A 22,867-nucleotide genomic window follows, 5' to 3' on the forward strand; every position below is an offset into this window, starting at 1 on the left:
AACTTATGTTCATTCCCATGCCCTCTTTAGAGACCCTTTTTTATCTCTTTTTGACATCAAGTTCTCCTTATCCTCATCTCTTACTCAACCTTCAGCCTTGTAATGAAGATAGAACTATTAATGCTAGTTATGATACCAGCCTACCTTGTTTGTATCTGCAACACTATTCTGTCTGGCATCAAAGATGATAAGTTTATGTGACTGAGCATTGGCATCCATTATTGTCTGCAAATATTTTTCATCTTCTTTGCAACGCTTATCATTTGGGCCTACAGATGGCTGACTGCATCGTGTTATCGTTGCTTGGCTCTCAGGATGAATCCAGGATAACACCTGGAATAAAAGAAAATTATTTTAGTTTACTACACTAGTATTAAAGCAGCAGGCCAGAGTGCAATTAGACAATCACACTGCCTACATAGCATTATTTCCTGGCAAATCAGCAAATGCAAATTTAAGGACGAGCTGATGCAAAACCATATTGACAGCACACTAGCACTGCTCATCCCAAATCTGAGCTTGAAATACAAAGTGATTCTAAACATCTTAGCTTTTATTTCTAATAAAAACTAAGGCTGGTACTGCATCTTACTAATTAGAAAAAAAAAAGAACAATGGAGGAAGAAAAACTGCTTCCATGTGGAAGTCTATGGACCTGTATACTACCCTGCTAAGCAGATCTATAGCACGAAAACTGTCACAATCTAACATATTTAAAGGGGTTCTTATGCTACCTGCAAAACTTGTCTATTCTGAAGAAAACTGCTATGGCTGCAGCACATTCCACACCAAATCAGAACACAAGCTAATATGTGAATTAGCATCAGATACCATTATGGCTTAGAAGTGTTAACTCCAAAGAAAATTTTATTACATGGCACAATAACCAAGCAATTAAGACTCATAGTTGAATTGCTCTCTTCAGTGCTAAACCCATCAAGCCTAATTCTTCTTTCTTTGCCCCCCCCCCCTTCAGGAAGGAAGCCAGCCCACTGTTATTTAAAAAAAAAGCCTAAAAGAACTCTTATAATTTCTTATAAGCGACAATTTGTAGAGCACTTATATCTCCTTGTAAAAGTTTCACTTACTGGAACTCTGCCTTTTGCTCTAAATGCTGCCACTTTTGAGAGGTCATCATCCTTCACGCTGGTTGGCACAACAAGAACAGCAGGATATGTATCACAAAGCTCATAGCTGCTGTTAATTTTGGATATTTTCCAACTCTCATTGGGCAAGCCCTGTATGAAAGCAAAATATTACATATCTTAGTTTGGAGCAATGAAAATTTTTATATGCTACATACTTTTTTAAAAAAAAGTGTACCCACGTATTTAAATAAGCTATAAACTTTAGGTCTTCATATTGAACCATAAACCAAAACACTGAAAGTCTTTTCTATTTATTTTCTTTAAAACTGATACATAAAATAAACATTTGAATAGGCTGCACACTCAGGTAAAAAGTGATCATATAGTAAAACAAAAATACTTTTGTAACTAGAGAACTGTAGATTTACAACAACAAACTACAGTTACTCTTCTGTTTAACACTGCTTATTCAAAACCAAATTTTTATAAAGCCTGTATTTTCTAGAAACAGCACTTGGAAAATGTGGATTTAAGAATGCATGTTAAGATAGACCAGTTTGCTCAAGTACTCAGCACCTGTTATCTCCATCAACTTTAGCCAGTGCTCAACACTCTCAAAGTCAAGCCACTTGCATTTTATTATCTAAACATGAGATCTAGACAGTCTCTGTATGTAGCTAGAGCTGAAAATTTCTAGTTTTAATATTTTTTTCTTCTTTAAATGGCGCGGGGGGCTGGAGAAAAAAAATAATACACCAAGTACTTAGGCAACTTACCTGCCTCTTATATTCTGCCATTGGATCATACACTTTCCAGCCATTAACAGCAAACTTCTCTTTATAGCTGAATGCAAAAAGAGGCTAAAGACAACAAAGCAAAGGCATAAATTACTGTCTAATGGGCTGTATGCACAATAAGCTCCAAAACAGTGAACCTTCTAGTATTTCAAATGTAACACTTCTAAAACTCTTTAACAGCAGACATAAAACCTTCAGTCAAGACTGGACAACACTGCTAGAAAGAAAAAGAAAGACAGTTTCCTCCTTCAAGTACACGCTATATAATTAACAAAATCAAGATACAAAACAGTCAGAGACAGCTGAAGTTACTTGCCTGTGATCATACAACACATCAATGGCAAAGCCAGGATGACGAAATTGGTCTCCTACCCCCCAACCAGCTCCTTACCCATACAAGCAAATGAAATAGCATTCTGCAGCTAACTAATAAGACTAATTGTACCTATTTGTTGTTTTAGACAGAACTTAAGAGTCAAACCTAGATCTCAAGAGTTATGTAAAAATTAACTAACTTCACCGATAACAGGACATAGCATGAAGTTTTACAAATTAACACAAGAAAGAAACAGGGTCAGAGTAGCTTGCCTGGTCTGTAACAGATTTTATGAATCAATATTGCAATGTTTGTTATACAGCCCTTTTATTTCCCCACCTACACTTTCCAAAAAGAGAAGAGCCAGTGACAGCCTTCTCTATATCTTAAGACTTACCAGCCCGTTAGAAACAGGAAATGCACGTGTTACAAGATTTTCAAAAATCTCCAATCTGTTCTGCTCTTCCTGTTTATAGGCCAGCCGCAAATTTCTCATATCCTGTCAAAAATAAGTTACACTATTTTACTCTATGATAAATTTAAAAAAAAAAAGCAGTTACAAGAAATTTGATTGAAAGAAGGCATATATGTAGCACTAAATCACTGACATCACCTAACCCACATTAGAACAGAGTTCTGTAACGGTTTGTATCAGATGGCTAGGATCGTCATTTGAGTTGCTAGATATAAACCCAGCCATTTTTCATTTGAATTCACTCTTGAGACAAAAAGCAGAAGTGTTTAAGACTGCAAGTATCATAAGAGGAATTGAAATATATTACTTAAATGACGCAGCACTCAAATACAGGGAACTGATCAGACAGAAAAACAGCACATGTGCATGCAGATTCCTCTTACAGAAAAATGAAACGAAAATACTTTAATATGAATAAAACTTTACCATGCCCTACCTTGCAAACTATTTCTATACCACATGAATTGTCTCCGTGGCTCTGTACTCCAATTTTTTCAACTCTACTTATGACTCCAAGGGGAACATCAACAACAAAAGGTGGATCCTGAAATTTGTTTATAAAACAAATGAATTTTGTTACATTAGGAGGAACACAGAACTAATATTATTCATGTATGTTTCATTAGAGTCAACTATAATTCCTGTTTAATAGGCTGCTGTGGAACATCATACTACACTTACAACAAATTTGTCACTTTCTGAAATTTACTTCAGCAACATTCCCACCCGAAAAAATATGCAGATAGATAGCGGTCTTACCCTTTCAACACTTTTGATATACATTCTGAAGTCCGTCACTGTTAGTGTACCACTGACTGCTCCCATAAATGGACAGATATACATAACATCTTTAGCTGGAAAACAGACCAATTAAAGCTTTGTTTTACTCTTACAGACATTTGTTCAAAAAAAATCTATTTCCATTTAAAAATAGCAAGATTTTTGCAGTTCCATGAGATTTTGATGCTTGGTCTCTATAGAAAAGCCTACTCTTCAGATGCTGTCAGGACTGAAAGAGCTGTCTTTATCTCAACAATGAAAACAATCAAATTCCTCAGTCCCACTGCTGCTGAGCAACTACTGAGCAACTGGGGCTGGGCTCAGCTAGCATGGGCTGCAGTACAGGCAGGCAGGTAACAAAGCAGCACCCTGCTGGTATTCCTAGCTGCAGGTGGCTCTGGTCCCTGCCCTGAGGTGTAAAGCACCCACAGGCACCTCAGAGAGCGAGCATCCATCCAAATGGACAATTACTGATATGTACGCAATTGACCTCTGAGTAATTCAGTTATATGCCTACATCTTCATTTTCACTCTTTAGCTAGTATTCTTTTCTAGCCAAGTACTGTACTGCTAACACAGAGCTTGCCATCACAGGCCAAAGTGAAATAAATTTCATTAAGAACTGGAAACTAAGTTTTCCAAAACTTCCATCTTCTTTGCTATCACAGTTCTGAAGCTCTTGAATCTATTAAGTATCCTTGGCACCCCCAAGCAGAAATACAACACATACACCTATATGGAACAAACTAACCTTTGAAAAAAAATGATTTATGTATATGGAGCAAGTCATCCTCTAAAACTGATTTCTCCTTCCTACATTTAGATTTAAAAGACAAAGAAAAGAAATCCACATCAAATCAGCTAATCTAAAGTGGCATTAAATTAAAATAGCAAAAGTCAAAAGGAAATAATATTCTGTTTTTAAATAAATAAACTAGTGATTTAATAGTATTCAGTGTAGTACTCAATAGTATGCTTACCAATAACTTTGATTGATTCTCCAGGAAAAAGTGGAGCCTCTTCCATCTGTGCTAGTTTGTTTCCATCCCGCAGTGCCTGGCAGAAATCCAAAACCATGAGTAAATCTCACTTTCCATCTGTACTACATCGATACATTTTGATGCAAAGTGCTTTTACTACCAGATTACTGGAACACAAGAAGTGTATCTTTTTTTACAAGGCACAACTGCATTAACCAGTACCACAGTAAAAAAAAACCACAACACAGAACTTGGTATTATAAATATTACAGAGACATACATGTTAGTAACATATTAGTAATAAAGCATTTTAATTAGTTTCACATGCTAGCTACATATAGCATACAAAAATAGGAACAGTAAGATCAGCCAAAATTTGTAATTAATAATTTGTTAGTCTTTTGCTAAATGCAGGTATTATTTTGGGTATTTTATCTACTTAGGAACATTTTAAAGCTCATATTAATTTTTTTTCTATTCTTAATGTTGTTTATTTGAGTATTTTCATGTGAGAGAATTATATGGCAGAAGCTTTACTTATTTAACATTTTAACTTTGTATTTTTGATAGCAAGAAGTCAGAAGCACCCCACAATGCTCTATTTCAATCAATACCCTACTGAGAGTACCACAAGTTGTGGTAGAGGTCCATTATAGGAATTTTGGATCCAGAAGGTCAGATTAAGAATGAAGTAATAATGAAATATAGAAGAACAATTAGCAATTTTAAAATAAGGGCTAGTTCCATAAATTTTCATTTAAGTAAATGGCTTCATTCCTGAATGATACAAGATTGATCCTTTGGGTCCTTCGCTGCCGGCTAAGATTTATATCGTACTAAAGATTCCAATTAAGAATAAAAGGGTTTGCAGGACTTTTAAGGACCACGTGAGAAAGTGATCTCTCTCGGGTCAACATGATGAGATATTAAGGTTTCAATTTTTTACATCCTAAAGTGAGAATAAATATAATGGGCTATGTTACAGTAAACAACTCTTCCCTTGTATTGCAGCTCTGATGCACATACCAATAATTGGTAGAATCTGTCTGTCTCCAAACAAACTACCTTAAGCTCTCAATAATAAATAATTTCCAAAGATATTTCAATTGATCTCTGGCTTTAGATTTTCTTGGAAAGTAACAGAATTTTATATTCAGCACCCAATCACAAAAGATGGGTGTGTAAAGAATTAGCCATTAGTTAAAAACTTACAAGGGCAGATGTGCTCTGTCAGACAGGGGCTTACGTGCAGTATTACATTCTAGACTACAGGACACTACACGAAAACCCTACCTAACACATAACCAGTTAACACACTAAATGCTTTCTATGGATTCTCTTGCATGAGAAATACAAGATTTGTATGTACTGTACCAGTACTAATATATAGTACCTTGCTACACAGTTAATGAATGAAAGATGAGTAAAACTTGCCACCTGATCAGGTTCTGCTTCAGAATGATAGCCATTGTGTCCATCCTGAATCTCCTGCATTGCATGAGGCAGCAGTAGGGCAAGGGAGAAGTAACAGGAAAAAACATGCAGACAACAGGTGAAAGGATAGAATCTTTTCTTTTTTGTTTCCCTTTTTTATTTTCTTTCCTTAAAAAGACAGCATATACTTTAACTCCAGTCAAGCTAGTCAAAATTTTCCGCTCCTGGCACAAACTACTTTCCACAGAAAGGAATCCAAGCTATTAGCACTATCCCTTTAATGTTTCTGGCACCACGCAAAATGAAAAATTTACTCCCTTTTTCACAAAAGAGTCAGTGCTGGTAGATAAGAACATAAAAGTATGTACTGTCTTTTTAAGACAAGCAACCTTATATTGAAAAAAATTAATTCAAAGTATGCCACATGCTTATCAATAGAAGAAATTGAGTACAGCTTGCAATGGTAGCATTAGGGGAAAACTCATGCAAGCTTTCAAGGAAAAAATAGGTCAACATCAAATAGAAGTATCTAGACAATTTAAAAAATGCTTTACTGTGTAAAACATGTTTTAATCGAACTTTCAGTTTTATGGTTTCACATATTTTTCCAGCAACTTCTGTGCTGTTGCTGGAAACCTAGTCAGTAACTTTACAGAACCTAAAATTACTCCTCATAACAAAATATGCAAAAACTTCACATTTTTATGTTAATTTATTTTTGCATCATATTGGCAGCAAATCCTGAATATTAATTAAATCTCTTTAATAAACATAAGGTCCCTATGCACTCCAGAGAGAAGTACAAATGTCATAGGGTCATATAAAGTAATTGTTTTAATATGTTCAGCCAAAATTTTCTTCCATCTTCTTTCTTTCCTTATTAACTGGAGAGAAGTTGTCTGACAGTCTGTTATTCCCAGTTCAGATGCAAAGAACTTCGCACTTGATAGACTGTAAAACCTGCCTCAGTCTAAATTTACAAATGTTTGCTAAAGTCAATTTTTCTTTTTACACTACTTCTACAGAAACCTCAAAAAAGAAAAAGTTAGAAGAACTTCAGATATCTTCAGATAATTTGAACTCTACAAGAGTTTAAAGTTATAATTAATTAAAAAACCCTTTCAAATTATGAAGGACTCCTAACATTTATGTATTGGTGGAATTTTGTTAAACAGAAATTACTTAAATTTCAGACCATAAAAATGTTGTTTCTGAAATTAAAGCAAAATAGATATTGTGATCTCTGGAAGAAAACCAGAAGGACAACCAGCAAAAACACCAGAAGATTTTAAATAAATGAAAGAGAAAGAAGCACAGCAGATCATTCAAAGATGAAAGCCTTTACAAAGAACTATGAAAAACTGAACAAAAACAATCAATTTTTTGTTACTCAACCCAGACGGATTATTTCAAGAGCTATCTATTTCAAAAAAAAAAAAAAAATCAGCTTGTGGATTTGTATGATTGGACTAAACACATCATTTTCAAATATGTAAACAACAGATGAGAAAAAGAAATCATTCAGACTTCATCTCTTGGTCTGAGACTGAACAAGAGGTCTTTGTCTGAATAAAAGTGTTAGACACATTTCATGAACAATGTCAGAACATTATCCAGATCATTTCTCACTCCATAAATGTTACTAAGAGAGAGGGACAAGAAAACAAGGCATGCCCTTTTTATATCTCCAATGAACAATGGGCAAGACCTAGTCTCAAAATTATCATTAAAAAGATGCAGGTCATTGCACTACTGTCTAACTTCAAACTTAACTTTCAATCCTACTACAGGGTAGTAACAATTAAAGTAAAACGTACAAAGGCAAGCATGAATTGGTATCTTATTTAAATAGGACAGACAAAGACGTAACGCTGTTACTACTAATATTCTTCAGCATAGATAACATGTTAGAGCTGCTAATACAGTACTCTGTAGTCCGAAGCATGTAAGCCTCAGTTGCAAGCATCCATTTTGTCAAAATTAATGCAATAAAACTGAAGTTAGTATTGCACATTCATAACATAATTTAAAAATACTGCTCTCTTACACATTGACTTTTATTGCTCATGAAAACATTGTAATGTATATAAAGCATTTCTATGGCAAAGAAGCTGTTGCACTGCATAGCAAAATGGTCTGACTGGTACATAAAAACCATTAATGAAGTAAAGAAGAACGCTTGACACACCAAGATCTCACACAGCACAAAAGACAAACAGGTAGGAGGCCGTTTTACTGCTAGCCAAAGGTAATCTTACCCGTATAACAGGCCTCCTGTACACCTGTTAGTTAAAATATAAAATGTTATCCAACAAAACACACAATTTGATTTGTTAAAGATATCTTACTTCATCAGATTTTCAGAAGAACTTTACTTCCAAACATTTTAATTATAGCTGGATTTTGAAAGAACAAAACAAAACTATGCAGATCTAGTAGCTCTCATTTGCAGAATTGTTTTGGTCTAAAAACAATCTAGCCACTTCATTTTAGTGATGTAACAAATGTCAAGCTCTTTTGAAACATTCATTCCTAATCACCCTTTTATCCAGTTACAATGTGCTATTGTGAAAAGAGAAGAAAGAGCCTGGTAATCCTTCTAGGTGGAAGACAGTAAGACTGCAATAACAGCCATGAAGTATAACCACCATATCTTTTAGATTCAAATGGCAAAACGAGGATAGCAACAACTCCTCTCAACTTATTTCTGAAGGTGTCTATATTCAGCTATTATCATCTAAGCAACTGTCATTTATATGAACACCTCATTCAAGAATACTCTCCAGGCAGAAAGCATGTCAGAGAAGACAGACACAGCAGAGTTCAAACTCAGAGTGCGATGATGTTGCTGTAGGGTTTAGCAAGCAAGGGCTCACTCAGTACTTTCCAGTTTTGATGATCTCATTTGCAGCCCCTTTGCTTCCGTTTGATTCCCCCCTCCCCGAAATTACATTTTGGTAAGGTAAGTTACACAGAGTAACATGAGTAACATCATTAGATACAAGAATTGATATATTTACCTGTTTTTTACAAACATATTGACTGAAACATTAAAAAAAGGATGAAAGAAAGAATAAAGCAGCAAGTTCCTGGTAAATCCAGCAGGAAGCAACAGAACTGCCTGACCAGTTCCAGAAGCGCGCACACACACCTGGCCCTACCTGAAGTTTCTGAGTTGTTGTAAAATAGTCTCTAAATGCAGCAACTCGAGGTAACCAAATGTAACAAAGACACAGAAAATTGCTCAGTGTCCATCAAAAGGGAAAGATGTCTCAAAGGAAAATGGAGTTATAAATGGGCATTATCTTTTTACATGTAATGATGAATAAACCCAGCCTAAGCAACTAGTCATACCACTGAACTTCAGCAGAAGCTACGTGCAAAGAAAACCCTCTCCTAAAACATAGACACCGCTTCACAAGATACTGGTCCTGAACGTAACTAAAGATATTCTAGGATAAAAAATTCCATGATGTTATACACAAATACAGGATTTCAGATCACAGCAATGCAATGATGCCAAATACAATTTATACACAAAAATTCTTAATATCACCAGGCTTAAATTTTTTTCTTTCATTTCTATGAAACAGAGAATGAAGCAGAATTTTAATTAAGCCTTAAAACACTTGTTCCTGTTAAATAATATCCAAGATGAATTTGGTATAGAGAAGGAGGTTATTTACAATTAAAAAGTGCTCTTTATTCCAGAGAAATGCATTCTAACTCAGCGATAAACTGAATACCAAGCTTACATACTTGGATTTTACTAAAATGAAGTCCTTGATCTACAGGGCAAATAAAACATCGACAGCTGTAATGCAAGGTTTCCCACAATGTTTTATCAAAGATGTTAGCCTTGACCTGAAATAAGCATTTGCAATTCAGCTGCCATAGTACAGAAGAGCTACACTTTTTTATGAGTATAAGCTGCTGACTGTGCCAATAGTGTGAAACTCTGTGAGGTGAATTTTTAAGTAGAGTATGGTCAAAAACATTTTGTGGATTCATCTTCAGGCTTATGCTGAATCTGACCTGCTGTCACAGAATCTAAAATACGCTGTTTCTGGACAATGAACTTTTTAATCACAGAGCGTATTAGAAAATAAATTAAAATCTAGTTAAAACCAAAACCAGATAAAATCTTCATTTGGCCATTTTGCATGAAGACCATGAAACTATTTCAAATCTAGGAAGAAAAAGGATCTAGATAGCAGCAGCCTGGGTTTCTTAAAGGGACTTGAAACACAGGTGACTTTTGTCAATTTGTAAGAGAAGGAAAACTGCATATGCTCCACTCTTGATAGTTCAGTTTGCTGGCTGAACAGCATATAGGAAACAGCAAATGAGCAAAAAAGAATAGGGGTAAAAAAAGCATAATGGAACCTACCAGGTGAACCATACTGTGCAATCATTACCTTAATGACAAAAGTGTTGCTGGGAGGGAATGAAAAAGGTGATTTGTTTGCTTGCTTGTTTGATGTTAAGTTCTCTGCCTCTGGTGAAACCCCATGAAAAATGATAGTCATTTATGTTCTTTGCACGGTAACAAAGACACATGCATTTATGTTTTGTGAGATCTGGAGACCTCAACTCTGTACTCTGAATGACACACATTAGAAACAATTTCAACCTGTAACTATTAATCTACTTTACCGATTTTTTTTAATGCAGTAATCAAAAGACAACTCACTTTTAGCATTCTATTCAAAACATTGACTTTTAATTTTCCTTTCACCTGTCTCTTAATTTTTATTCTGTAGACTTCAATGCCACTATTCTAAATATGGAGGAAAACACAAAGCAGATTCAAGACTCCTACACATAATAAGATGTTTCTAGTTCTGAAACATTCAGCCATCACTTAAGTACTTACCATCTGATAATCAAGGTAGCAAGGACTTTCCTGATCATTCACTCTTTTATCTTAAACAAATCAATGCATTCCTCAAGTCACTTACCCTGTAGTCTCTGGACACACCTTCTGATGGGACAGACCCTGAAATCTGACTAGAAATGGTTGCAGCTATCAGCTGTTTACACCATTCCACATGGGATCCAGTCGGGCTACAAAAACAATATTTCAAATTATTTAGCAGTAATTCAAAATGCATACTTAGAATAGCATAGGAACTGAGCACATCCAGAAAACAAGACCATAAATGATCCCTAACATCATAAAAATTAGCTTGCTTTGTGGGCAGAATGCAACTGTTTTGCTGATCAAATTAGGGAAAAGAATTTTACTAGATCTTATCAGAGATGTAGAGCTGTCAGTAGGTTAAAAGTGAGGTTAGGGTCCTAGGAACTTATAAAAATGTTGGTTTCCTTATCCAGTATAATTTTTTTCATCATTCACACATTTTTTTCTTAAAGCCATCCATGGAATTAATTTGGTCAAGTAACAGGAAACTCCTTACGCTTTCCTTATTATTATTTCCTGATTATTCAGGACATCCTCAAAATTAAATTACCTGTATGCCAGCATTTAAAAATTTAAGATACGCTCGTGTTGTATTCTACATTAATATTAAATGTAGAAAGTACATGTTTTCTAAAGGGTAACTTCTAGTTAGCCATATCTTTTTCCTATTCATAAAATAATCTCTGAATAATCTTTAGGGCAGGCCTTCCCATGCCACAGCAAGGAATTCTGCAGTGTAAGGTGTTTATAAGAACCCTAAAGACAAAGCACCTGAACAGCAGAATTGCACTAAATCCCAGATGATGCATTTTGAGAACAGCTGCCTGAAATAGTACTGCTTACAAATAACGTAGTATTGAGTGTGAGAAACAATTACACAGATTGTTGCCAGCTACTTTGAAGAGCGCTAGGTCTGCTTCAAAACATGCCAGTATCTAATGAAAAACTGGGAATGCCAGAGGGAGCTGTTCCCTGAGTGCCACAGCAGCCTCAGCCGATGCCTTCAAACAGTTTAGTTGGGCTCTTCTACAGATTTAATGCTTATTTGGAAGTCAAGTACAGAAAGAAAATTTTAATTCATTTTTAGAATTCATTCATAAACTAGCTTTGGATTCTGTGAGTATCCCATGACATTGAAGTGAATAACTACATACGCATACCCGGCACTCAACAGGTGCACCACAACTTGGCCATTAAGAGAGTGGGATAATGGCATAAGATGACCATTTACTACTTAACTAGAGGTCTTTTCTTACATTAACTCTGCTAGGATAGGTAGATCTAGGGTGAAGATGCATCCAACAACTTCATACCTGAAATGAAAGCTCTTTCAGAACTTTTCTGATAAATTTTAGTAGCTTTCTCCCCACCTGCAAAATTCTACACAGTACTAGATCACAAAACGTTGGTTTGCAGCTAAAACACATCTGTGATATTCCCACTTGAACAACGAAGATAATTCTCAGGTTAGTGCTGAATTCGAGTCCAGATTCACTTAGAGAAACTTTTGACTTAAGTTTTGCAAAAGAGTGCATGAGCTAAACCCTACAGTAATCCTCTTCTGATCTCATTTATTTCTCCTTCTCTTACATCTCTTAATTTCTAGTGCATCTCTTTAGGGTTCACCTGTTTCCCAGTAAGCATTTACTTGTTATTTAAGAAAAGGATTTATTTTTCTATGACTTATCTTCACCGGGAATCACTACATCAACAAAGTTAATAGCAGCAGGAAAACAAGTATGAATGCGGGTCCATCTCCTAGGATCACTGTCTCAGGATGTATCAGCGTACCACAGGATGCTGATCACGCCGATGTGACTTACCACCAGCTATCAAGTGGGATACATACCAGTACACGTCTTTTCATTCTGTCTCATCTGAGGTCACACACATTAGTGTAGCCTGGTACAACCGTACTGGCAAATAAGTAAGTTACGTGACAAACGGATATTACAACTTTTACAGGGTAGAACAAGATTAGAAGGAGAAAGAAAGATGAAAATTAAGATAAGAAAGTGCATTAATAAGGAATACAAAGATGTAAGGTTTGGTGATAGAAAAGGGACATTTGATTTCCACCTTCATTAGAATGATGTGGAACTTCAGGTTTCTCCTAACAGAAAAGGGAGATCATACGGAGACTGGAACTTGGCCCTGATTTTTAAATACAGTCTTTATTTTTTAATCTGGGTGAAATTTCCATTAGTTTCTACTCCTTATTTAAGGATTTTTAAATTCAGCTCCGAAGTCTGCCTCCACCTGGAAACTTCTAAAGGAAGGAATGACTCTGCCAGCAACTGCTGGACTAGATGCGGTAACACCTGGTGTCAAACTCCCGCGTCCCCACCGCGGCGAAGCTGCCCCAGCCTGCAGCCAGCCGAGCATCTGCCACCGAGACACCCACCCACAGACAAACTGACACACCGGGGGGGGACACAAGGCTGCTCTGGGACAGTCACAGCTCTGCAGATGAAACACATGCTCACATGAGGGGAAAAAAAAAAAAAAAAGCCTTAAAATCTGAGAACAGTGTCATTTGAGTTTGCAAAGATGCGAAGCTACGCGCTGCCCAAAAAACCCCCGGCCCAAAATCCCGCAGGCAGCCTCAGCCTTCCCGCCGCCGCCGACGTGACTGACGAAAAACACACGACCGCAAGCAGGAAACTTTGACAACAGCCAGTTCCCCCGCCGAGGAAAATCCGCCGGTTACACAAAAATAAACGCCCAGATTGAAGTTACTCGGCCCGGCTGGGCTCCGCGCCGGCGGGCAGGCCGCCCCAAGGCCCGGGGTGGGGGGTGACCCAGCTGCCCGGAGGAGCGGGCCGAGGGGCGCCCGCCGCCGCCTCCCGCCGCCCGGCCCCGCGGGGAGCGCAGGCCGCGGCGCCCCCTTCTCCCGCCGCCCGCCCGGCCGGGGCGCTCCTCTCCGCCGCCGAGCTCCGCTCACCTGTCCAGCGTCTCCGTGCTGGCCTGCCGCGACCCCGTCCCCGCCGCCGCGGCGCCCCCCGCCCGCACGGCTCGCCGGCTCACGCCGCCGCCCTCCACCGCCGGCCCGGCCGCCGCCGCCGCCGCCCGCTCCATGTTGCCGGCCGCCGGCGGGACTCGCTGCGCCGCCGGGATGGCGGACTCCCGCCCCTCCGCGGCGCGCCCCCCCCCCCGGCCCGGCCCGGCCCGGCCCGGCCCTGCCGCCTCAGCCCGGCCCGCTCGGGCCCCGGCGGCGGCCGAGAGCTGTCACCTGGCGGCGGGGCTTACCCACAGGCCTCCGCGCCGCCGCGAGGGCGGGCAGCGGCCCCGCGCGGCGGGGGAAGGCCCGGCTGCTGCCGCCCCGCCGGCTCCGCGGGGCCCGGCCCGGCGGCTGAGGGGAGGGGAGGGGAGGGGAGGGCAGGGCCGGCGGGCGCCCCCTCAGGCCTCCAGCGCCCTCGGCGGCGGGAGAGCTGGACCGCCACCAGCGGTGACGGAAAGGCGCGAACCCTCTCAGTGTTCCATGACAACGTCTGTCAGAGGCAAAGGGTTCAAAACTGACGGTTTTATTTTTTTTTTTTTTCTTTCCTTCACACACATACATGGCAGACGGGTGTTAAGCTCTCTCTTCCCCCCACCCCGGACCCCACAGGCGCTTGACAGGTGAGGCCCAGCTCCGGCGCAGTCCTGCGGGGTCAGAGAAGGTCGGCCAAAGCTGTTACTTCAGGAGCAGCAAGGAGCGAGCACACGAGGAGATGCCTGGTCAGTTACAAAAACCTGTTTTCTCAAGCATGACACAAAACGCAAGACAAAAAAAAACAGAACTCAAGGCAGCGTTTAAAAATACATTAAAAGGAGGTAGTATGCAAATCATTTCTAGGGTACACCCATAACAGTGATGCTGGGGTAGATAAGGCGTAAGCAAATAAAGAAGGCATTCAACAAATAAACTTTCTAAATAAGTAACTGAAGCCCCGCACAAAAACTAGGTTATCTTCTCAGGTCCGTGGAAGTAAGGGTACAGAAAGGAAAAAAACTAGAACAGCGTTCCGAGATGGACAGTTCATGTTGGATATTGGGCATTTACAGCTGTTGACATTCCCATCCCAGCCCCGCTTTTTTACCCCTCCTGGAAAAGGCACTCGGCACCTGGAACTCTCATTCACCGCCTCGAAAGCTTCCCTGGGTTTGTTCTTGGCTGCGACAGCTACAACAGGGAACCGACTGCAGTTAACAACGGGTCAGCAGCTGCACCTGCCCCTGCGCCCAGGGGACCGGCGGTGCCCTACAGATACAGCAATGCAGAACGACAGCCCCCAGCACGCGTTTAAGTGGAAAGGAGAAAAGCTTTCTGTTAACATTGATCAGTTTGTATGCCTACATTCACAACTTCAGAGTAGTATCTTCCAGAAAGTATTAGATTAAAAACACCCCTATGTTTGCCTAATATCACCACGTAAAAATGGAATTAAAACAAGTATCGTATCTGTTGACTTGAAAAAAATCCAAGCCCGCACAGAGCTATGTTAGAGAGCTTCAAAGACTGAAATTCGACTGAACCAGTAAGAATAAGAATGGGATATATGTAATGAAGTAAGTGCAAAAAGATCCTTTCCATTATATTACACTTTCCCAAATGCAATAGGTTATCATGTAGTGTTTACACAGTAAAAACGATTAGATTTTCTGAACTTCTCCACGCTGCTCAGAGATGTCACCAATACATCCAACTCAAATACAGAAACTTTAAATATTCTAATAAAAATAGCTTTTTTTATAAACCACAAGTAGAAGGCAAATATACCAGAGTATGCATAGCTTTCAAAATGTAAAGTATACCATGAACAATTCAGTATCCTTCTTCATTTATCTGATGTAATGCATCTTATTTACCTTAACAAGTCAAGATCTGGGGACAATGTTGTTATTCTGGAAACACATACTGAAGAACATTGACGGGAGAATGAAATTTAGAGGACAAAAATAAGTCTTATAAATTGTGTATTTAGAACACACATGCCGTATGCTCCGAGCTTCCCTGAAAAAAATAGTGCAATTCAGTGTATATACTGAATTAAATCAAGAGGCGGTATACTTTTATTCCTTTGAAAAAATACTGTTCTAAAAATATTCAGATGTCCTCTAAACTTTGACTTATTTTATGCAACTATAGCTTTAAATTTAGTTTTCATATGCAAAATATTTACACTGTATAAACTTGCAGAATTTCTAACAAACTATATTATATATACTTACACAAAACTTAATTTATATATAATCCTATTATATCTTGCAGATCAAAACTCACCACATGTACAATAATTTACAATGACAGAAGCCTCAAGCATCAAAATATCTCCTTTAAAATAACAATATTAGATAAACGTCCTCTACAGATTCTGAACTGCAATATTTCCTGGATTGCCTGAATATCATTAAACTTCTGAGAATATGCAAAATTTTAATTAAATATCAAGTAGCAAGGTTTGTGCTGTCATAAGAAATGCTTGCAACTGTTTAAAAAATACCTGAAAAGGAACAAATTAAAGGTTTACAGGAAGCCTCTGAAATGAAGGCTTGAAACTAGAATTCACTGGAAGGTTCAATATAAGTGCACACATTATATGTAAATCTTGTATACTTAAGTCCCTTAAATACTTAAGAATAAATTCATTGAACAAAAGTTAAATTAAACAGTAAGCTATAAATGTACAAGTTTTCAACAGTATTTGTAACTGAAAATTTTTGCCTACTTTGGTATAAAAAGCTCCTTTAAACAGGCACATTTACTTTTAGAAGACAAATACAAGCTTTAATACTATGGCTATTGCTGGATATTTAAGCAATGTCTCTGTGGGTCTGGTTTTAATTATATAAACCTTCTTTAGAACCATTTTATTTTGTATTAATCCAAAGAACCAATATTGCCAACAGTGATAATTTGTAATATACTTTAGTGCTGAACAGTTAGCCAAAACAGGACTTCTCAGAATCCAGTACAATTGTCATTTGTTTAAAAAATAAATTAAAAAAATCAATTTACAGTAAAAAATAGCTTTTTCTTTTCTTTTGATATCTACTGAGCTATTTGAATTTTTTTACTTAGAAGCATATCACTGAAATCCCTTCCATAGTTTTATTTCGAAAAAGGGAAATTTGGAATTCTCAGGTAACCGGAAAATTTCAACACTTTTCTCTGAAATCTTACAATAGAATTTATTTCCACAAATGTATTCCTAACGGGAATACACACATATCTAATTTTTTACACAATGTGAATATTCCTATTGCCATTAATGCATTTATTCACAACATGTAAGACTGAGCATGAATTTCCTTACAGGAACATGACCTACAATGTAATAAATTAAAGCATTCTTATGAAAACAATAAATCCATTTCATTTCAATTGTACCAGACTTTCCAAAATCACTCTTAAAGCCCTCCATAACTAGAAGATGATTAATAATGTTCCCAGTCCACAGGTTCTGAAAGGCACGTAATTGAAGAGTTGGTTTGTTTGTTTTGAAGTCCTCCTCAAATGAAGGCAGTCTAAAATAATTTGTGTTAGGACAGTCTAATGTAAGGCATTAAAATATTCCTCTCTATGCTATGTTAAGCACCACTTGCTATTGACAGTATAGAACGAAGCCAACATTTTCTTCAAAAATGTGTTTGTACTTGGGACATCATTTGTGAGGGAGATGCTGATGAGGCTGATGAATTGGTTATCTTAGAATTATTTGTGATCTGTAGTTCTTCAAGTCTCCTTATATAATCATCACGTAACGCAAGGAGCTCCATGTAACGCTGCTCCACTGGATTTGGCTGCTAGAAAGAGATCTATATTAGTCTTATCACTTCAGTCCAACTACTTCTATATAGTTAGGCTGCTGTAGTATTTGTTTTCCTGGCATTACTCAGTATTTGTAGTTTCCAACATATGTAACAAGTTGTTACAGAAATATTTATTTCTGTAATGCAGGAGCCCTCTGCCTTCCAGTTGTTCCCATCCAGAGAAAATCTTTACAACAAAACAGTTCTTCCTACCTCAATAAAATCAGCCAGCACTTCCTGGAGCACATGGATTTTATTTTCTTATTATCTAATACTGTATGGAAGATAGGTGTGAATACCTTGTCTGAAGCTTTTCTCTTCTTGACTTATTAAAAGGCTTTAGATTCCAGAGGTCAGATGTCTCATCATCTTCCCTAAAAACAGTGTTTAGCCAGACTATTTTAGCTACACTGATGAGATTAAGATGAAATCCATGTCTTCAGATTAAATAATTTCCCTTACTGATGAAATTTACCTCAGTTTTTAATAGTAGCGAATTCTGTAAGTAAACCTGAATGTGTTTAAAATCAACTGCCCTGGTATTCAAGAGATTACTCACAGAAAGAGCATCTTAACTGTTTCCATTTTAAGCTTAGCTTCCTTCTTCAGATCAAGTAATGAAACAAATGGAAAAGTATTACAAATGTCCCAGGCAGATACAGAGCCTAAAGTTACCTTCAGCTGTATAACCCTGTCAAGAAGTTGCTGCTGTTTCACACTTAATTAAATTAAGCCTGTAATTAAAAGCTATTAGCAGTACAGTAGGAGCAAATGTAAATGCTTCACCAGTTGAAAAACAGCTGAATTGGCACTCTTAGGTGCACCACTCACTATGCACCCCAGAAGAGGACAGCAATGAATGCTGAAGCAACTGTGGAAGTTGGATCAATGACTGAATCTAGTTACTAAGATGATTAGAGATGTAGGGTTAATGATGTTGCTAGTGACAGACCAGACTCTTCATTAGACTGAAGTCTGATCCGGAACATGCTTCTAAGTAACGGCAGTAAGAAAGGTCAACAAAAAACTGGTTCAGGCCACATGCCCACTGTTCAGTTGCTTAAGCCAAGATGAAGCATAAATTTCAAGTGCAGCACAGAAAAATTGTCACATTTTATATATAAAAATGGCAAAAATGAGGGACCAGTAGTAGCAGCATAGAAGATTATCACATGGGTTTGCATTTCTAATAAAAAACTCCTGCCAAAAACCTTTCCTGAATAATGGCAAAGCGCATTTTTAAGTAGATTTACAGCTAATTTACATGCCCTACAATCTTTCACTTTCTAAAATAAATCTTTGGATTCATCTTTTGCAAAATGGCCTCAACTTTCACAGCAAGCCACAAAAGCTCTAAAACTAGAACTTCAAATTAAAACTGGCAACATACTTGTAAGAAAATATATAAAACCGTCTGGCTTTCTTGCAGCCTCTGAAGTGTTGTAAATAAATACAGGAGATCAGCTGCAGAAAAGGAAGTGCATTCCTTGAAAACTCCTGATTCATTCCAGGGGCTGGACTGTGAAGACTGCTTCTGTCAAAGAAATTGCTCCTCTATCTTCTACTCAAAACTCCACAACTTGTTAGGAAGGACAAGTAAGACTCTGTACACTGTCTTTACATGCCACATTGCTAAGGATTCTAGAAGATTGTAACAAACATTGAGTGTCCGTATATTAAACATTAAAAGCACAGAACTGAACTATATGTAATTTGATAAACGCTCTTCTGGGCTTCCAATCTGATCCGCTTGTATGATTTTCAGTAACGGCTTTCATCCAACAGTTACACACAGTCTAAACAATGTTGGGTCATCAAAGTTACATAAGAAAAGAAAAAAGATTCTTACCATAAGCCATCAATACAGATAGCAGTTTTGAAAAAGAAAGGACCGAATAGATCATCTTAATTTGTAAAAGACTTCATACACTCTCTTGGAAAAAGAATAAAGACTAAGCAAATGCAGCTAAGCGTGTTTGTGATGCTAATGCCCTAACTCTTCAGGGATCAGTAAGCCCTATTTCTAAGTGTTGTCATTCACCCTTTAGTAGCATGAAATGCCCTTAAAAAATGCTCCCCCAGGCCAGTCTGCAAGAAAAGGGACTAGAAAGAGCTTGAAGATGACTTGATACTAAGCAGTGAAATAAGTTCAGTGTTCTGAGAAGAGCTGAGTAAAAAAAAAAAAAAAAAAAAAAAAACCCAAAAAAACCCCAAACCAAACTGAATAATCGTTTTCACTTTTTTCTCTGCATCTTTACAAAAACCTGAAAAACGTGAACAGATTACAGGTACTATTCTACAAGTCAGTTACGACACAAAATCCTGCTTCTGAAGTCTAAAAGCATTTTGTACATTATAGAGAATTTACTTACTTGTTGCCGAATTCTTGGGTTCCACCTGATGTAGTAATTGACCCAGAGCTCTAAATGACGCATACTGGCTACCGGATAGAGCGCTCGATTTAGCTCTTTAGTATAAAAAGGATTGGTGTATTTAGATTTTTCACTGTTTATTAAAGACCATAACGATAATGTTTTCTCAGTCACTTTCTAAAATGAAATTGAAATAAGAACAGTAAATATTTGCACAAAATCAGGAAATCCATCATAGAAGCCATGGTTACATTCTAAAATTAATACACTTCTGATTTACTTAGAAGCATAGTAAGTTACTGTATTAGAAATATTCCAAAACCAGAGCTTAGCAAGTATTTTAGTGACTGAGTAGTCTTTAAGCTACCAAAACTAAGGAACTTACCATGCAACTATTCTTTAACGAGAATAAAGCCAGTTCAAAACCATTGTCATACAAGGAATATAACCAAATACGATACAACGAAAACTTTTTGTAATCATCTAGAGTCAAGATAGCAATACAATTAAACAATCAGTGGTTTGACTAACCTCTTTTTCTCTAACAGACTCACTGTTATACAAGAAAGTACCAAACCGGCAGCTGTACAAGTGATCCAGGATTGTAATCAAGAACTGCTCATTGAATTCAAAGGCTGTAGGAAACTAAAAACAGAAAAGATAAATTTGTTCTTTACATCATAAAAGGAGGGAGAGATGCACATGCCCTGGTTAAGAAGCTAAAGGTGGCATTTAGAAGCCTGAATACATCTAAAAATAATTTTTAAGTGCAGCACCAAACTGGAAAAATAAGAGTTTAGCTCCTAATCCTTGGCCCTAAACAGACTTAAGTTTGCTGCTTTGTTCGTTACTTATTGAAAATACAACGTTTAAATCACAGCACTCAATAGCTCCAAAGCTTCCTTTTGAAGCTTTGACAAAACAACATTTGTTCCTGTAGTTCAAGGGACAGCTTCACAAAAATGGTGAAACGAAACAACAGACCCTATTAAGATAGTTGGATGCAATTCCTGTAAAAGCATTCTGCTGGGTCACATCTCAATATGTTTCCAAGAAGCCCATATCCAAGACACACCAGCCTTGCGTGCATAGCCAATGCCATATTAAGCAACATAACTACAGCTTGTATACCACTTTTAGAAATTGGGTAGAGAGATGGTACCATTTAAAAGTAAATACGCTCTTTTTGGTTACAGTGTCAGAGCAGAGGGGTATGCTGTCCTCTTCAAATACTTTTTTTTTTTTAAATAAAGATCTAGGTTTTTAATTCAGTAATATCTTAATCATGTTACCTTCTGAAGAATGATATAACATACCTGTTTAGACATCTGCCACACACAATCAATAAACTGGAGAAAGATGGGTGATCTGTCTGCATCAGCATGATTTTTATCACCATGGCCTATTCTCTGAAATGAAGCAATACAGCCTCCTGTTAACCAACACAGTCTTTTATGGCCAACAGACATTGTTTCTTATTTTGCAATAGAATATTAATGCTTCTGTAATAGAGCAACCTGTTCTTATGATTTCAGAATTAGTTATTGCACCAAAGAGGAGAGATTCAGATATACAGGAATACTGCAAAGCTGTTCTGAAGAGGTCTGACAAAAATTCCAAAGTGATAATTGGTCCTGTTATAAAAACCTGCTAGTTATTGTACAAGCAGAACAGTTAAAGCATCCATTACTTTGCAAATAATCAAGACATATTTTGAACTACATTTACCTAATAAGCTTGTCAAAAGTCAAGTTATATACTTTGTCTTTTGTAATTTAAGCCAATGGAGAAACTAGATCATCAAACTATCCACATAGATTCTCCTCTTCCCCCTCCACACTTGAACCTAAAGATTCATCCTGAGGTAGACAGTGAACATAAGCGAGCTCAAAGAAATGTTCTTGTTCTTCACAGAAAATTAATGCTAATTTTTAAAGTTTGGGTGAGCCACTTATTCTGAGGAGTCCAAAGTAACAATCAAAGGAATTGTCCCCACAGACAAAAGTTGGTTTGGTCACCAACTGTTTCCTTCCTCTTCACATCTGATAGCTGAGAACAGATAAGAGATTCAGGGAAAAGAGATTCTATTAACTCCATAATTCTGCTTGAATATACTTGCCTGGAGGAGGCAAAAGAAGAGCATGTATGTTGAACTAAGATGTTGCCTATCTGCCTGTAAGATAGCAGGCTTAATGTCTTAAGGACATGAAAAATGATAAAACCAGTACACTACTCTGTAACAATGATTTGCAAGATAGTTTAAAATAATAGAATTGAATGGCAGGATATAGAGGGAGATGAGGGATTGTAGTTTAACTCAGTCAACAGTAGCAAATTACTAGAAAAGCACTACAGGGAAGACAAACAAATTGGCTACCTTGCTCTCCAGTTTTCCTGGTTTAAAATACACGGTATCTGTTAACAGAGTCATATGTATTTTCAGTAAGGAGTAAAAGTCCATCCACTTTCACTATGGTGAGTTTTAGGATGTCTGAGTATTTTCCATCTGTAATTATGTCTATGCTTCATATTTCTTATATTAGAAGGCATTATTAGAATGACATTCCACACAGAAAGCAATTTTATCACCTGGATAGTATGCCAAGTTTAACAGTTGGACTCAATGATATTAAAGGTCTTTTCCAACCTAACCAATTCTATGACTCTATGATTCTGAGTTCACTATACATAAAAAAGCTGGGGTAGGGAATTCCTTTTCAACAAGGAAACTTACTGTGCGCTTCATTAGATAGAAAATACAGAGAGAAACTGTTAAGTAGTCTACCATTTAGTTATTTGTTATTAAAACATCCAAATTGCAAGCCCAGTAACATGAAAACAGAAAGTTTGCTCTAACCCAGACAATATAAGAAACACCCTACTCTTTTCCAACTCCCCACCTGAGG

At 37.6% G+C, this 22,867-nt stretch overlaps 2 protein-coding genes across 8 annotated transcripts in view; both read right to left on the minus strand.

Annotated features, from left to right (window-relative positions):
• The window catches only part of MTMR1 (myotubularin related protein 1), a 39,186-nt gene extending 25,259 nt beyond the window's left edge, over window positions 1–13,927 (minus strand). Inside the window, exons 1-10 of one of the 3 annotated variants that reach the window (XM_075054028.1) lie at window positions 13,739–13,927; window positions 10,832–10,937; window positions 5,874–5,924; window positions 4,437–4,512; window positions 3,436–3,530; window positions 3,113–3,220; window positions 2,599–2,700; window positions 1,865–1,948; window positions 1,089–1,238; window positions 145–333 (exon numbers count right to left, since the gene is read on the minus strand). In XM_075054028.1, coding sequence (XP_074910129.1) covers window positions 145–333; window positions 1,089–1,238; window positions 1,865–1,948; window positions 2,599–2,700; window positions 3,113–3,220; window positions 3,436–3,530; window positions 4,437–4,512; window positions 5,874–5,924; window positions 10,832–10,937; window positions 13,739–13,872 — 1,095 coding nt within the window. In that variant the 5' untranslated portion in view covers window positions 13,873–13,927. Of the gene's footprint in view, window positions 1–144; window positions 334–1,088; window positions 1,239–1,864; window positions 1,949–2,598; window positions 2,701–3,112; window positions 3,221–3,435; window positions 3,531–4,436; window positions 4,513–5,873; window positions 5,925–8,128; window positions 8,153–10,831; window positions 10,938–13,738 lie in introns of all 3 variants that reach the window. The other 2 variants (XM_075054030.1, XM_075054031.1) reach the window with 2 other exon arrangements.
• A 370-nt stretch (window positions 13,928–14,297) lies between these two features.
• The window catches only part of MTM1 (myotubularin 1), a 47,207-nt gene continuing 38,637 nt past the window's right edge, over window positions 14,298–22,867 (minus strand). For 4 of the 5 annotated variants that reach the window (XM_075054032.1, XM_075054033.1, XM_075054034.1 and 1 more), the window contains 4 exons: window positions 21,278–21,370; window positions 20,493–20,606; window positions 19,962–20,138; window positions 14,298–17,583 (listed from right to left, as the gene is read on the minus strand). In XM_075054032.1, coding sequence (XP_074910133.1) covers window positions 17,416–17,583; window positions 19,962–20,138; window positions 20,493–20,606; window positions 21,278–21,370 — 552 coding nt within the window. In that variant the 3' untranslated portion in view covers window positions 14,298–17,415. The remainder of the gene's footprint in view (window positions 17,584–19,961; window positions 20,139–20,492; window positions 20,607–21,277; window positions 21,371–22,867) is intronic. The other variant, XM_075054035.1, reaches the window with a different exon arrangement.

The sequence above is a fragment of the Buteo buteo genome, chromosome 22, assembly GCF_964188355.1.
Source record: "Buteo buteo chromosome 22, bButBut1.hap1.1, whole genome shotgun sequence".
NCBI lineage: Eukaryota > Metazoa > Chordata > Aves > Accipitriformes > Accipitridae > Buteo > Buteo buteo.